The sequence below is a fragment of the Numenius arquata genome, chromosome 4, assembly GCF_964106895.1.
Source record: "Numenius arquata chromosome 4, bNumArq3.hap1.1, whole genome shotgun sequence".
NCBI classification, from domain to species: Eukaryota; Metazoa; Chordata; class Aves; order Charadriiformes; family Scolopacidae; genus Numenius; species Numenius arquata.
Window position 1 is genome coordinate 69,157,132 of NC_133579.1, and position 16,343 is coordinate 69,173,474.

Below are 16,343 nucleotides of genomic sequence, written 5' to 3' on the forward strand. Positions count from 1 at the left end.
GTATCAAGAACTGTTACTCTGGTGAGAGCTAGATTGCTGTCCTTAATTAGGGTCCTTGCAGCAGTTTATATCAGATTCATTGTCACTGCTGAAATAATTGAACAAGATGAGACAGTTACCTAGTTTGCAACAAAACAAGTTCTTAAATTAGGTATTTTGCATATCTGCACTAGAGCATGTTTTCCTCCCTGTTAATTCTGGAATAGCTGCGTTCTGTTGATGAGGTTATAAGACACTGTGTGGTCTCCCTATCAGTTGAAGAATGAGACACAGTCCAGAAGTGCATCTGCACAGGGTACCTCTGTGTCTTGATTGGAACATGCATGAATAGTACATCTTGAAGGACCACAGTTAATATAAGTTAAACTGTCAAGATATAGATGGAGGGGGTAAAACAGAGTGAATGCCGGTGTCAGAAATGTGTGAGAAAAACATTTTTAAACTAAAATTCATCAAGTCTACTTCAGTGTTCAGTGTTTGTCTACTTCATTCAGCTTTCTTAGAATGTCATAATTAAAATTTTCCTTTCAGAAGTTCCATTAATTTTCTACCTAGAAAATAAAGCAACCTATGTTGAAACAATAAACTTTCCGTAGTTGATATGAAAAAAATGCTTGTGAAAGCATTGTGTACTTTGAAAGAACTGTGTACCTGCTATGTAAATGTTCATCATAATGTAAAGTGAGTAAAGAGCAAATTGAGCAAAATCTTCCCAGTAATAGCATATATTTTATTTTTTTTTATTACACGTGGAATGTGATTTTTAACATTGGAAATGCACTTTCTATAAGCATGTAAAAGGTTAACTAGTTATATTGGTGTTGCACTTCTTTTAAAACAAAACGAACAAAAAAACCCCCACAAAAAACCTAATCCCCTGAACTTCAAGCATATGGCAGTAATAGTTTTTTGACTAAAGAGTGAACACTTACATCTGTAATTGTTTCTTCCTGGATGTTGCAGTTTTGACTGATTTATGGTTTAATTTATAAGTGACACTTTAAGTACTTTGCAAAAACTAATGTGTTTCACAAGGTTTTATGTTCTATATGTAATTTTATTTTATCTTCTGTGCAATAAAACAGTTTAACTATGGCTTGTTGCTCTAAATCTATAAAGAGTAAAGCAAAGCATTTGAACTAATCTTAAAATCCAGCCCACCTATAAGCTGCTTTTGGGGCAAAGTACTGTTTTCAACTTCAGTATTTACACTATGTATTAATGTAGTCTGCAGCACTGCAATAACCTGTATCTTCAGACAAAAAAAAAGCAGCTGTTTGAGTTATAAATGGGTAGTTTACAAAGTTCAGCCTAAAACTATTCTGTGTTTTTTTCACGCAAGTGTGGTACCATGGAAGAAATGAGACAGTGGCATATGCTTGTTTTCCTCCCCTTCAACTTTCTACCCACCCCCCAAAGGCACTTTTAGGAATCTTGAAGTTTTTCAGGATACTTTTAACTCTGCATAGCAGACACTGAATTTTAGGAAATCAAGCTTATTTTGATAGAACTGAATTCTTATACATTGTCTTTTAGCTCGAATGATCTTCATATAATCTGATATAATGACTTGATGCTAATTGTGTTCATGTATCTAACTTCTAAGATTCCTGTGTTTTGTTTTTGTTTTTTTGTTTTTAATCAGACTTTTAGAAAAACTAGTCTAAAGACTAATGTAGATGGATCTTTCTTTTGTATTCAGGTTTGACAGTCCGTAGCATTGGTATTGCTCTCTTTCATGAAGGGAGGCAGCTAGATGGCTGTTTGAGTTCAGAGTTAGGGTTACTTCCCAGGAGAATGAAGCAGGTGGAAATCGCTCTTCAGATGTGAATTCGTTGCTGCTGTCAGGCTCCCCATATAACAGAGGTTTCCACAAGATCTTCATAGGCTTCAAAAATAAATTAAAAAAATGGAAAAAGAAATTAAGAGCAAAAAAACCTCTGCAATAATATTTTGGGCTTTTACATATATATATTTAAAAGGGGAGGGGGGGGAAGCTTAAGGCTGAATCTTGTTTTTGCTCACTACTTATTGCAGAAATGACAAGCAATTTGGAAGATTTGTCCCACTTTATCAGCCTTCCACCAGATTAAAGGAAATATTCATGCTGAGCCGGCTGGAAAAGATGGTTTAAAGGTTATTTTCATTTGGATTATATCAGGCATCATGCCAAAACCAACTGACTACCTTAGTGGAAAGCTGTTATGCAAATGTAGGAAAGATCTGTGTGACGCCAATGGAAAGCTCCCTTACTGAAATTAAGTTAGATCCTAAGTAGCTTTTAACATTGTTTTCAGGTTCTTTTTTTTAATTGCTTGGCATGCTCTCTGTGTCTTATTTCTCTGTATACCATATCAATCATAGATCAAGAACTAGACAGGGCATTCCAGACTTCATCGTTTAACTTTATGATGTCCACAGGAACCGCTAAGTGAAGCAGGTGTTACTGAGTTCAGCATTATGGGAGTATTATCAAAGACACTATGTTTGGAAGCTAAAATCCTTCTTCTCCACCTTAGTTGTGCCTTGTGTTGGTACCTTGGTTGTGCCTTGGTTCAGTGACCAGCTTCTGCTCCGGGTCAGGTACTGCTTTGCTAACACCTAAAGGTGTTCTGACATGGACTGGAACTCCTCCTTCATATAAAGCTAGTGCATGTCTTATAAGACTTAGTATCTCTGGAATATTTGTGCTCTGTTAACTTTCAACTGTGAAATTCTGAAGAACACAAATTTGATAGGGTGGCTACAGTGTCAAAAAAGAATATATGAAGCTTAATTGGTTTTTTTCCTTCAAACATTTCATTTACCCACCTCCAGTAACTTCAGATTCTTACTATTCATGGGGCAAAAGCTGGCATTTGCAGTGCAGTGGCTGGTTCTCAGCTAAGCACATGTTGATTTTTTGCTATGAATTTTTGCTGGGTCCTGGAACAGGTGACTGCTGAAGCTAACAGCTTGGCTTTTCTCCTGTTCATGGGGCTCTTTCATCCTCATTTTTTTCCACAAAAATTCAAGGAATTTCATATCCTTGAGATCTTTGGTCTGCTATTCTTGGTTGAAATTGGCCACTAGTTGAAAGTTACTGGGAGAAACATGGCATGGCAGAATAGTGTTGTACATGGAAATAGGGCTACTCGGGTTATTAGCTAAGGCCTCTGCAGCTGGAAGAGCCAAGGGATAGCTACCTTCTGGACTTGTGACATGCTCCATAAGCACTAGGACCACGAAGAATTGTTTGTATTCTGTACTACTGCTAACTATTTAGGCCTGTAACGGAGTAATCACAGCACTGTTATGATACTGTTTTTTGTTAGTAGCTTTTTAGGAGGATGAGAATTGATTAATCTTGGTTAAACCCTTCTCTTTGTTTTCCTGAGGTCCCCCTTGTCACTGATAATGCTTTGTGATGGTGTGAAAAGTAGAGCTGGGTTTTCTCTTCAGCCTTTTCTGGTAGAAACTGAACTCCCAAAGGGTAAAGTGGAAGTGCTTTATACTGGTCTACTTCAGCTTCCCTGACCTATGGTATTTGAGTCTTGTACATCTGTCTTTTGCACTGAGTTAGAATTTTTGGCAGACCCTTGATTCTATGTAGAATAACAGCCACTGCTTCTGGAAAAAAAGTAGTTTTCCCGAGAGAGAGAGTACTGCATTAAGATATTGCTCTTCTAACAAACTTGTAAAAGTTTGTGGAAACTATAAATGTAGAAGTCCAGTAAAATAAGGTCCACAAATGCATTTTAACACATCACCTTCTGTAGACTTCTCAGCAGCTACCAAACTGGTAAAAGATTTTTTTTCTTTTGTATTGTTAGAGGTGATACTCTAGAGAGAGCAACTCTCACTGGCTGACCAGTTCCACTGCTGTCAAGTATGCTGTCATGCACAAATCATCATCACCAAACAATTTTGTTCTTGTATGTATTTAAATCCAGTATATAGTAATTTACTGGTGTGGACATTCCAAAAATACTGTATGTCTACCACTACATCTGAGCAATGGAAGTAATAGGGAAATGGGAAATCATTTACAAGTTCTCACAATCCTTTGACTGTGAAAAACCTGTAATTCCTTGCAAGGTGGTGCCAGTTGTATAGTTGTTAAATCTGGTATTTTTGGGGCCTGCATTATGTTGTTCTGGTCCTACCTACCTAAAGTACTCAGAATAATGCCTCAGAATCACAGAAAGGTTGAGGTTAAAGGGGATCTCCAGATATCATCTGGTCCAACACCTTTGCTCAAGCAGGGCCACCTAGAGCTGGTTGCCTAGGACCACGTCCTGACAGCTTTTGACTATCTCCAAGGAGGGAAATTCCACACTATCTCTGGGCAAGCTGTGCCAGTGCTCAGTTAACCTCACAGTTTAAAAACTAATAATTTGTTTCCTAACGTTCAGAGGGAATCTCCTTTGTTTCAGTTTGCACCCGTTGCCTCTGGTCCTGTCACTGAAAAGAGCCTGGCTCAGTCTTTGCACCCTCCCGGTATTTATAGACTTAATAGGATCTTTCCTGAGCCTTGTCTTCTCCAGGCTGAGCAGTTCCAGCTTTCTCAAACTTTCCTCATGCGAGTCCAGCATCTTTGTGGCTCTCAGTTGGATCTTGTCCAGTATGCCCATCTCTCTCTTGTACTGGGGAGCCCACAGCTGGGCACGGGACTCCAGGTGTGGAGTCCACATCAGTGCCACAGATGTGCTGAGCAGAGGGGAAGGATCACCTCCCTCAACCTGCTGGCAACACTTTGCCTAACACAGCCCAGGATACTGGTGGCCTTCTCTGCTGCTGGCTCATGTTCAACCTGGTGTCTGCCAGGCCCCCCAGGTCCTTTTCTGCCAAGCTCCTTTCCAGCTGGGTGGCCCCCAGCATATACTGGTGTATACATACAGGTGCGGGATCTTGTACCATTTCTTGTTGAACCTTAAGACTCTTGTCACTTGCTTCTCCAGCCTGTTGAGGTCCCTCTGGACATCTCCTATTGCATAGATTAGTTTCTTGAATTGCATTTATGAAACTCCTTAAAAATGGTGTATTTACTTAGGCAGAAATTATTAGTTGCAAACATGTTTGTATTTTTCAGAATTGTAACAAAAAGAGCAATCTTACTTGTTTTAAAATTTGTAGTTAAGAGTTTTCAGGATTCTTTACTTGTAATTACTTCAACAACAATAGTATGAGTGAAATGTGGGAATAAACCAGGAAAATAATTTTTCTTTTGGGGCTTTGTAGCAATTAATTTCTAGACTCAGATGTGGTGTTTTTTTAAAAACTTTAACCATTTTACTGACATAAACTGTGCAGTGAAAGGACAGGCTCAGTCATCATTCAGTTAGCTTGATTTGCTGTTGGAAGGAACTCCGAGTAAACTAGTAAAGGCTTACTCCAAAGTCTACCTTCTCAAACAAAGTTCGCTAATTGAAGGAAAGAGTTATTTTGAAAATGATGAATTCTTAAGCATTTCTCCACAGAAAGACAGCATTGTGCTGGCAAGTATGTTTTACTTGTTTAAAAGGTCTAGTTTAGTAGATCTGAAAATGCAAGTATTAGTAGAACACGTGTCTTACACCAAACTCACTTCAGGTAAAAATATAATAAAGGTGATGCAAGTAGTATCTATTAATTCTAGGCAGGTCGGAATAAGTGTTCCACAAACGACTTAATTGTCTAGTTCCAGCCTGTTCTGGGACTTCAGATATTGGAAAAATCAAACCAGAGGAAATAATGTCAGCTTGGAATTCAGTTGCGCAACTGATGTAACTATTTATCTCTTTATGATACCAACTACTGCAGAAAAAGAAGGCTGAAGGAGTTGGATTTGTCACACATTCTGGATTTTTCTATTATGTTTAGAAAACAAGCGTTATAAAACTTACCTGTCTGGGAACTAAAATGCTTTGAAAATCTATTGCTATAGAGAATGATAAATGAGTAGAGTTAAGTTTTGCACATACGGCCAGATAAAAGTTTATCTTCAGGGCATGAGTAGCTGCCAACAATCTGTCCAAACTACTTTAATCTGTTTCTATACTTCAGTTCCTATTCCATTTTTAACATTTGATTTAACTCGGGCTTGAATTGTTTTGGTATCTACATTAAGCCACTGAGTAATACTGATTCTATGGGATCAGCTACTTGTTTAAGATGTAGTCAGACAGCATGAGTGTTATGTTCTGGAAGGAGGTGGTCTTGGCAGGCATTAAGCTCCTAATAGTATTACTCTTTAGATTATTGATGTAAAATTACACAGTAAAAGGTTATAAGAAAGCATGATCATATATTTTATTCCTTAATTATTTTCTTTTATTTTCTTTGCAGACTTGGGTGACTAGCTCTATGCATTTCATTAGATTTGCAGCAAATTAAGCAGTAACAAAGAAATATTTTACTAATTTTTCGTATTTAAAAAAAAAAAAGACTAGTAAGAGTTGAAAACATTGATCTGTAAAGAGGCTGTGTATTGTGTTAGACATAAATTTGTCAATTCCTACTCTCCGGTGATAATGCATTTCCCCCAGAATTTCAGGGCATTTAGTGGCTTGGCTGGAGTAGCAGCCTGAATATCTTGAAATCTCAAACAATTCCCCCAATTTTGGGAAACAGCTTAGAAAAGCTGAAGGTGAGAAGTGGATTTCAGAGGCAGGCTAAGTCAGGTAAACAAACGATATGTATATTTATAACTGTTAGACTGTGGATATGTTTTTGAGGGCTTTGAAAAGAAAAGACAAAGAAATTGCTCTTGCAGAAGTTAGGTTCAAGAATTCCTTGCGTAGAAGCAGTTTATAATCTGCTTCCTGTAAAGTATCTGTTCATAACATTGATGCCATGCGTTTTTAGAGATAGTCACATCTCTCTTCTGTTAGACTGTTTAATTTAGGGGTGTTTTTTCTTTTCTTACCTGAAGGCTTTGCTAGACAAGCTGTTAATGTTAACTTGATAATTCTTTGAAATGATTAGAAAACAGCTCTTGGTGATCCTCAGCTTTATTATGATAAAGGAATTTCTGCATAGTCTATAAAGTTCTGGTTATTAGGTCTAATGAGGAGTGATCTTGAAGCAGATTTAAAGTTACCTCAATAAAAATTCAGAAATGATCCTCCAATCAATCTTAATGTATCAAAGTGTAGTCTGTTATCTCAGTAAAATTAGCTTGTTTTGTAGTACGTTACACTAGGTAGGGTTTTTCTCCTACTGTGTTACAGTTACTTCTGGAAAATATTTTCATCCTTGATTAATTTGAAGGAAGATGTACCATCTACTGCTTCTTGAGAAACATGCTTCTAATGCTAACATATGTAGTAAATATGACCAATATGTTGAAGAAGTGAGTAAAATTGGTTTACAAATGAATGAGCCAGGCTGAAAATATTCTCAACATTCTTGGATATTAATCAGGCAATGTGTTTGGGTCATTCATGGGACAGATCACTATAGGTTATTCCAGTTATAAATGTTAAGACAAATAGAATAGCAGACTAAGCAAATGCACAAACAGGGAGTAGTGTCAGTGAAAAATACTCTGGTGATTGTATAAAATGTAATGGTAAAGCTGACATCTGCCAAGTACAGTACTGATTTTCATACCATTTCAAAGTGGGATTCTAGTCCACTTCACCTTCTTTTGATCTTAAAATTGAGAAATTTTTCAGTGTTCTAAGCATTCTGTATGGCAGAGTTTTTGATTTAGTCATTAAACTGAAGACATAAATAATTCACAGTATGTTTTTTCTGTATCGCTGGGTTTCTCCAAAAAGAGGTTACTAGTGTACATCAGAAGAATAATGGAGCAAAGTGGTGCATCGAATCCTATTAAATGGAAAAGATCAATTAATGCTTTTTGAGTATCCTTCTGCATATCTCAAAATAATATAAATCAGTAAGTCAAAATTTGAGAATGTGAACATGACAATATGACTCTAGATGCTTTTTTTTTTTTTTACCTTGGGACATCAAATTCCGTAATGTTCTGAATAAAAATAGAGATAAAAATTCCTAAAGCGTACTGAATCAATATGGCAATTCAAAAAAGATGCAGTGTGATCAAGCTTGGATTAAAAGCATCTGTGTGCTTGTCAATAAGGAACTGTGATGAGTTTGGGGGTATCATATTGACTGTGTATTAATACATGGTATCCTATAAGACCATCAGCTGATTGTTTAGAATGTAAATGAATCAGTTGATGGATCCAGTGACTGATGGCTTAAATTCCAATTAATCAATTGCTTCATTGGTTTCTTAATTCAGATCAAATATCTCAAGTACACACAGTTCTTTCATGGTCTTAAGAGAAATTAATGCTTTAAAACTAATTTAATCAGTCTTGTATAAATGCCACTACATTTTTCGATTGCATCCTGTGTGATGGCATTGTAGCTTAACTGTCTGGGACGTTTCAGGTGTCTTGGGTTTTCTTCCTCCTTAGAAGCTATCATGATTGAAGGCTTCTTGTTATAGTGCTAAATGAAACTCAGTACTCCAATGCGTCATCTTGGGCTGCTATTCATCTTGTCATCAGTTTAAAATTTTCATGCACATAGTCACTTATTTTTAAATCATTTATATTACTTAAGTTGTTCGTAAATGATCTGGTGTTAGGTGTGCGGTCAAAGTCCATTTTTCTTCTGTTGGGTATATTGTAGTAACCCATCTCTTTCAATGCTTTTGACTTAAAACAGGAAGGCTGGTAATATTACCAAACAATATATAGCTGTTTATGACACCACAGTTCCATGTGCTCTGTTTCCCAGTTGACCCGTCAATTAATTCATCAACACTTGATGCAGGCTCTTCACTGTGACACTTATACCAGTTGATCTTAATTTGATTGCCGTTAAAACCTTCCTTTCCTGACAACTGTTGTCAATTATACAAAATAAAATCAAGTATTCATAAGTAGGCTGTAATAGGATATAGGCAGACAGATTTAATAATTCAGTTTTGCTGAGGCTTGAAAGGCATTAGTTGTAGCTGTTGTTCTCATTTGTAAAAAATTCATTGGATACAGCTCTTGAGAGAGAAGACAGACATAATTTTATTTATTTAGATTTAACTGAGAAGAACCCAGACGTGTAGTGGTAGTTTAGCATTATCCTGTTTAAGAATAACTGACGTGAATGCTTATCAGTTACATATTATAGAAAGTTAATGTAATTTAATTTTACAATTTATTTTTTTTTAGACTAATTTAAGTGCACACACTCTATGGTTGGTTTTCAATGATATGATATATCTGTAATGGAGTGTGGAATTCAACCCTGCATTTATGCAGACAAAACAATACCTTTTCAAGACTGGGATGCTTGGTCTTCAATATGCTTGTAAAATATGCATATTCTACATATCTGCTATATACAAATAAATTCTAGTTTCTTCCCTCTGATGCATCTTCAGCACAGTATAACATTAAAATGTGTGCAATGGCATATTTGAATTGTACCTGTAAGTTCTCTTTAGTGCTTACTGGCAAGTCTTTTTTTTTTTTTTTTTTAAGCTTGCTGATATTTGGCAAAAAAATTGCAAGCAGAGATCTGTTAACTTTAATGTTGTCCAAGTCAAAGTTAAACAAGGTTTTCAGAACTTCTCTGTTGTTGGTTGACTTCTTATATACTATTCTTTACTGTGTATACTGATGTTTGTAACAAATACTCTGTATGGGTTGACTGTTCAGGCTCTGTGGAAGGGATTTGAATGTACTTGTGAAATCTAAAAATGGAAATCTTTTTAAAAATTATTTCACTTGTAAAATGCTGATTAAATAGGTGTAGTTGAAGATGAGATCTGCTGTAAGTGATTGCTCAAAGCAAGAGCAGAAAAAGTGAAGAAGTATAGAAGTATTTTTATAATGATGTGTCATTCACTTCATTTTTTTAATGCTAGTCAGAATACGTCATTCCTTAGGGTTTTTTTTTCCCCTGAATTCAGAATCCTCTCTCTTCCATCTCATCTCATGACTTAGAGCTGCTTTCTCAGATCTTTTTTCCAGGCAGGGAACTGGGAGTGGGGAAAAGAGAATTAAATTCTGGATACAGGACAAGTGAGGTAGTTTAGTTTCTTACAGCAAGAAAACCACCTTAATTTCTTAAGAAGCTTGGCCAGTCCTGGAAAGCAAGTGCTTTAAGTAAAGGCCAGTAGACTTCATGATCAGGAAGGAAGCAGGGAAGGAGCTCTGCATTTTCATGATGCCACTCTACCTAAATTTTATCCTTGTCATTTTCAGAATCTGATTTGCAGGGAATTTCAATGAGTTGATGCGTGCATTTTGAGGTATTGGGATTCAATTATCCAGTCTTGGATTATTCAAGAGTATTACTGCCTAACAAAGGCCGTGGGACTGTACTTGTATAACTGGTAGGATATCTTGCTTCTGTCTGATTATTGTAGGACACTATTAGGCTACGAGGAAAAGTTCTGTTACAGTCTCCTACTAAAGAGCCTTTGCCTAAAACATCTCTGGAAGAACAATGTATGTATGACACAGGAGATGCTACAAATGACGCACAGTTTTGTTTCTGCAGCAAACTAAGCCAACTTCTGTAGGGTAGTTGAACTTTTGCTTTCCACAGTTATTTCAAATATTAAATCTCAATGTAATTCAGATAGTTTGAATGATTTTTTTTTTTTTCTTTCTTCATTATAACCTTCCATTAAAACGGGATGATGCAATTTCATATAGAATAATTTAAATTAATTTTCCTTTTGCAAAGTAGATTGCACTTTACTGTCAATACTGCTACTTTGGGTTTCTTGTGTTAACTACAAGTTCTTTAAAAACTACTTGATACAGAGGCTGAATAGTAAGCTAATTGTTCTAAGGAGAAATTTTCCATCTTTCTACTTACCAGAAACAACATTTCCAAATGAAATGAAATAGGAATAAATAATTTAATTAATACACAACAATTTTTTCTCTTCTGAGTGACTTATTTTAAAAACCCTGTAAGCTAGGATACATTTAAGAAAATAAGTAGCATCCCAAGTAATAGGTTGTTTTGAGAAGCCTGTATTAAAAACTGTAATTAATACTCAGAAGTTGAGCATATAAACATGAATTTTAAGTGCTTGATAGTAGCACAAGTTTAGGCATGTCACTATAATTTCAGGAAATTAAAGATATCTACACAGAAATTAATGTATAAAATATGAATAGCAAGTTTGGTAGTATAAAAAATACAAGATTTGGCTGTCTGATGATGATGCACAATATTAAAAGAACGCTTATGATATAACTGGTTTCTACTTCTTCAAGAAGCTTCCCTTTCTGGTTTGGGGGGATTTTTTAATCTTTTTTTTCTCTCTCACTTTAAGGCTAAAACATGACCAGCATTTTCCAAGCACAACCTGCATTTAGTTAGAAATTTTTTGTTCAGGACCTTTTTCTTCAGGATTTCTAGGGATGGGCAGGCCCATAAAAGAGGTCACTGATGCACATGTAAGTGTCAACCATTCCACGAAGCGTTTGACGTGTACATGTCCTGCATGTATGTTCTAAATAAAACCTAAAGTCCAGCACACATTGAGTAAGTAGGATTCTTCCTGCTTATTCTCTATTGAGCACAGTACCTTTGACAAATCTAGGCCAGGCATATCATGGCCCTAAATTAGTGCCTTCATAGATGAGCTTCTGTATCTCTATTTCAAAACACCAGAAAAGCTACTGAAGTGTTACTTTTGTTCAATATTTGATTAACACAGAAAATAGATTTTTAAAAAAAGACCTTTTTCTTTAATCCACAGTATCTCAAATAACTGTAAACAAGAAGTCTGTTAATAATTAGCAGTGTATCCTTATATTTTAAAGATACATAGATACTTCAGATTCTTATAATGGTTGTCGTCCTTCGTATCGCAGGGGCTGCTTTTATGCAGAAAAGCGTTCTAAGGGTAAATTCTGGACAGGACTCAAATAGTTGAGCTTTCGCTAAAACACAAAAAGTGGAATTGTAGTGCAAGGACTTCCCTAAGCATGGAAGTTTCACAGATTTAAACTAAAATGATTTTAAAAAATCAGTTTAGTTGCAGTTGGGCAGCATCTTTCCTGGACATGCTCTAAATTGATTTATGCCTGTCTTCAACTGATTAGGCTAAATGAATATTACATACCTGTAAATTAGTTTGTGTGTTCACATGAAGTTTGCACCACTTCTGATACATGATTAAACTCTTAAACCCAGTCTAATTTCCTTGTCAACCCTGAAATTTTAATTCAGATCATTCAAAAATTTTCACTGTAGACAGAAATGTCAGACACATTCACGATATTCAACTTTGTCCACTAATCTTGAATAAACGTGTATTGTTACAGGACGTGAGAATCTGAGTGCCTTCACTATATAAAGTAAAAAGTTTAATTTTATTAATTCCCTATTGTATGTAGCCTTATGAAAATGTGTATGTTCGATGTGGATTTTTTTTTTTTAGACAGCTATGCTTTGATTGGGAAATATTTAAAATACTTAATGACTTTTTCCTTTAAGCTGCACGGAACTTAAAATAATTTTGATTCTTTGTGTGGGTTAAAAGAATTGTCAGGTTCAAGAGTTAATCACCGAATTCAGAGGGAATAGCAATTTCTGATGTTTTTATTGATGTTTTTTTCCTGGCAAGTCATATTCAGGTTAGAAACGTAGGAGGTTTTTAACACTGACATAAAGCATTCTGTTAAAGTAGATAACACTTTTTTTCTACATTTAGTGTTGTTTTGGTTTTTGTTATTTTTTTTAATTTTGTGATGGGGGGCAATGCTTACAAGCATTTAAAAATGGAGCAGTTACAATAGCTGTTTTTTCAGAAGACTTTTGATTTTTAGAAATTTTATGTACTGCTGACTCAAAAACCTTCCAAAGGTAAAGTACATGTGGCTCCCACGCAATACAGAGTGGGGGATATTTAGTTTTTTACAGGTCCAAGGGCTTGGTACGGGTGAAGAGTTGTTTTCATACATTTTTCTAATTACGTGTTTAATCTCCCATGTTTATAGCTTAGTTAAACCAGGTTTAAAATTAGTATCTTATGGTATGATTAAAACTACTTGGTCAAATCTGCTGCAGTATTTGAAGTGGAGGATTGTATTGTTTCAGTTTTGCTGTTGTGATCACTATTGAAAGCTGACTTGGCAGAAAGCCGTCCCTTTTTCTGGATAAAAGGGAAACAGGCTATGAGATAAGTTATTGATGAAATTAACTGCTGAAGTGGAGAGGAAATGCAGCTGGCCAATACATGTCATAGTGTGAGCTCTATTAAATGAATATATGTGCAGTCAACCATTCACAGGAGCCACACTGGTCTTGAACTGCATTGATCTATAGTATAATTCTAAATGAAATTGATGGAAGAGAGCAACCATTGACAGGAAGGGTAAAGAGAACCATGAAATGTCTTGTACAAGAAAAGTATGATGGAAAGTAGGCTCATCTATGCCATGGATAGAAAGTGAGGTAAAACCATGGTATTTCTAGGTACCTCACCCTTAATTTTAATGCGATGTATATCACTGGACTCTTCAAAAAATGCTTTATAATGTTTTATTTTTAGAAGAAAATCCATAAAGAATCCTGTCAAGAATTTAAAACCAGCTTTTCAAGAACTTCAGCTACAGCTTTGCAGCTTACAGTTCTGAACTTTGGGTGAAATTTAGTTGTGATAATGTGTTCTGAGAGCTGTTTATATTAACATTTAAAGATTTGTTTACTTACTATGCACTTAATATAAATACAGCTGTTACACGAAGGCTTGTAAACTTCTTTCAAGACTGTTGTGCAAAAATTCTACCCTCTAGTCAGATATCATTTCACGTGGCTTCTCTCTCAAGCATGTCCTTTCGGACCGTTAGCTCATTGAACTGCTTCATTTACAGGCCCTGATGAATAAAACATTGAGTTCTGCTAGATTTTACTTACATAAGGGTCCGAGTGTCCTATAAAAGGCGCTCTCTTAATTTTGTGTTTCTTGATGTATTGCCTATTAGATTCAAAGCTTCTAGCATATTGTCGTCTTGTTTATCCAAGAAGACTCAAACCTGGATAAACTCCTTTGCCACCATTTCCTTCACTGTAATTGCTACCATATCACTTCTAATGATGTAACTACTTTGTTAGTTTTTATTGGATTGGTTGAAATCTAGAGAGTGTTATAGGTATATACATACGCATGTATGTCTAGACACATTGTTTAAAATTTACAAATAACTAGGAAAATCTATTTTTCTCTCACACCTATGGCACACAGTAACAATAGTGTATACACTTGTTAGGCTGGAGTGTAATGGTAGTTGTAACTATTACTTCAGAAATATTTAAGGTTTCTTTAGTGAAGAGTATTGGTAAAATTTTGTCACCTTTTTTAAAGGCTTCAAACTAGATGGAAATTGCAAATCTATTAAAAACATATACAAGTAGCTGCAATGTTCTAGTGCAGTCTTTTTTGAATCTTATGTTAGTAACCTATGTAATACTCCAGACTTGATGATATCCATCAAATCAGTTATTGGGGTGGGGTGAGGCTCTGCACTGGCCTCAATTTTTTGCTTCTTGAATACTAGTCTTCTCTCTGTAGAGCACACTCATTCTCTTCAGTATCTATCAGCCGGTATCTTCAGCTTCCCTTGTATCTTAAGTACTGTGCCTGTGTTGACAGGTTTCTTTAGCTATGGGTCCTTGACAATTACGGATGATTCAAAATTATTTCTTTTAATTGTAATACACTGGGGCCCATATTGTTTTGAATGGTATCCATGTTAAGGATTTATTTAAAAAATTTTCTTTCAGAGAAGCCAGGAATCTCTAAGCAGTGGAAGTTTGTGATGTCAGACCAGCAGAGAGACAAAAATCACAGGCATCAATCTATTATTCTATTGTGTTGGAATTGTACAAGTGGCACAATTCTAAACAGAAAAAAAATATAATAAACCTGTTTCCATTTAGGCCAGTGAAGTTATATCTCTTGTTAATAACATTTAGAAACCTGTTTAGAGAGTATTAAGAAACCCACAAAATAGGATCTGTTCCCTGTTGATAAACAGGCATATTGTTAATTTTATCAGAAAAATTGTGCTATTGTGTGGTATCTAGAGCATTCCTGGAAGAAAGCACACAGACATTCCGAAATAGGAATCCTTTTATATGTAGCATGTATATTAAAAATAGTTGTAAATTGCTTTATTTTCACTCCTCTAATTTTTTTTTTTAATCCAAACTGAATTTTTGAGATCAAAAAAATAGTTTGATGTCTCTTTATAACTTCAAGGTTCGTGTTTTATTCGGACGGACCAGCTGGATGGAGAAACAGACTGGAAACTGAAAGTTGCTGTCAGCTGCACGCAAAGATTGCCAGCTTTGGGGGTAAGCATTTAATCTGTTTGTTTTTAAGGTATCTTCTGTGTATGTATATATATCTCTTATCTGAAAGATTGTTACAATTGTAAGGATTGGAAAATATCTGTTACAACAGTCTTAGTTTCTTGCAATAAATAGGAGATAGATATTCCACCCAGTGCTGAATGAGAAGCTGGTTTTGCAAAATATTCTTGTTTTGACATTTGTCCCAGTTTGAAGTAAAACCAAACCAATTTTCTGTTCTGTAACTTTACATCCTAGCTAGGCCTCCTCTAACTCTCTGAAATTAACGGCATATTGTGGAGAAAACTGCTCGTTCTCAGAATGATCAGACCAATGTTTGTGCTCCATGCCAAGGAATGGTATGCAGGGAGGCCCTTGCTTATACTTATTGCTGTAACAACCAAGGGCAGCCCATTTCGTTATTTGCCCCCTTAGAGGGTCGGAAACAGAAAAACGTAGAGGGGTCACATCGGTGGGGAGGAGTGGACAGGAGAGGTGACCCAAACCTGACCAACTGGGGTATTCCATCCCATCTGCCCCACGCTCAGTATAAAAGCTGAGGGATCAAAGGGTCAACCCCCTTCCTGCGATGGCCAACATCCAGAGAGGACTCTGTCTGTTCATCTGCCTTTGATCCCAATCCCTGTGTTCCTGACTCCAGAGCTGGAATCCAGTTCCCAGCCGTCGCTGAGTCCAGTCTGGGACTTCCCCAGTGCCTGCCGGTGACGTGACTGTCATCCTGGGAGCTTGATATCGTTTTGTATATATTGTATCTACTTCATTATTTTCTTCTTTATTTTTATTTTAATATTAATTCTTCATTAAAGTAGTTCATTCTAAACTTCTGAATCTCCTTATCTCTTTCTCTCCTCTCTCTCTCTTTTGGGGGGAGGGAGAGGGGGCGGGGAAGGGCCATCTGTCAGTCTGGTTTTGGTAAATTCGGCCGAAACCACGACAACATTGAAAAGAAACTGAGGCAGAATTGGATTTTTCTCTTTCAACTTAGTCGTTCTCATTGGGGT

General features: G+C 36.1%; 1 protein-coding gene across 2 annotated transcripts in view; it reads left to right on the plus strand.

Moving 5' to 3' along the window:
* The window catches only part of ATP9B (ATPase phospholipid transporting 9B (putative)), a 161,085-nt gene that overhangs the window by 49,115 nt on the left and 95,627 nt on the right, over nt 1–16,343 (plus strand). For both annotated transcript variants that reach the window (XM_074146110.1, XM_074146111.1), the window contains exon 8: nt 15,230–15,324. In XM_074146110.1, the coding sequence (XP_074002211.1) occupies nt 15,230–15,324 (95 nt within the window). The remainder of the gene's footprint in view (nt 1–15,229; nt 15,325–16,343) is intronic.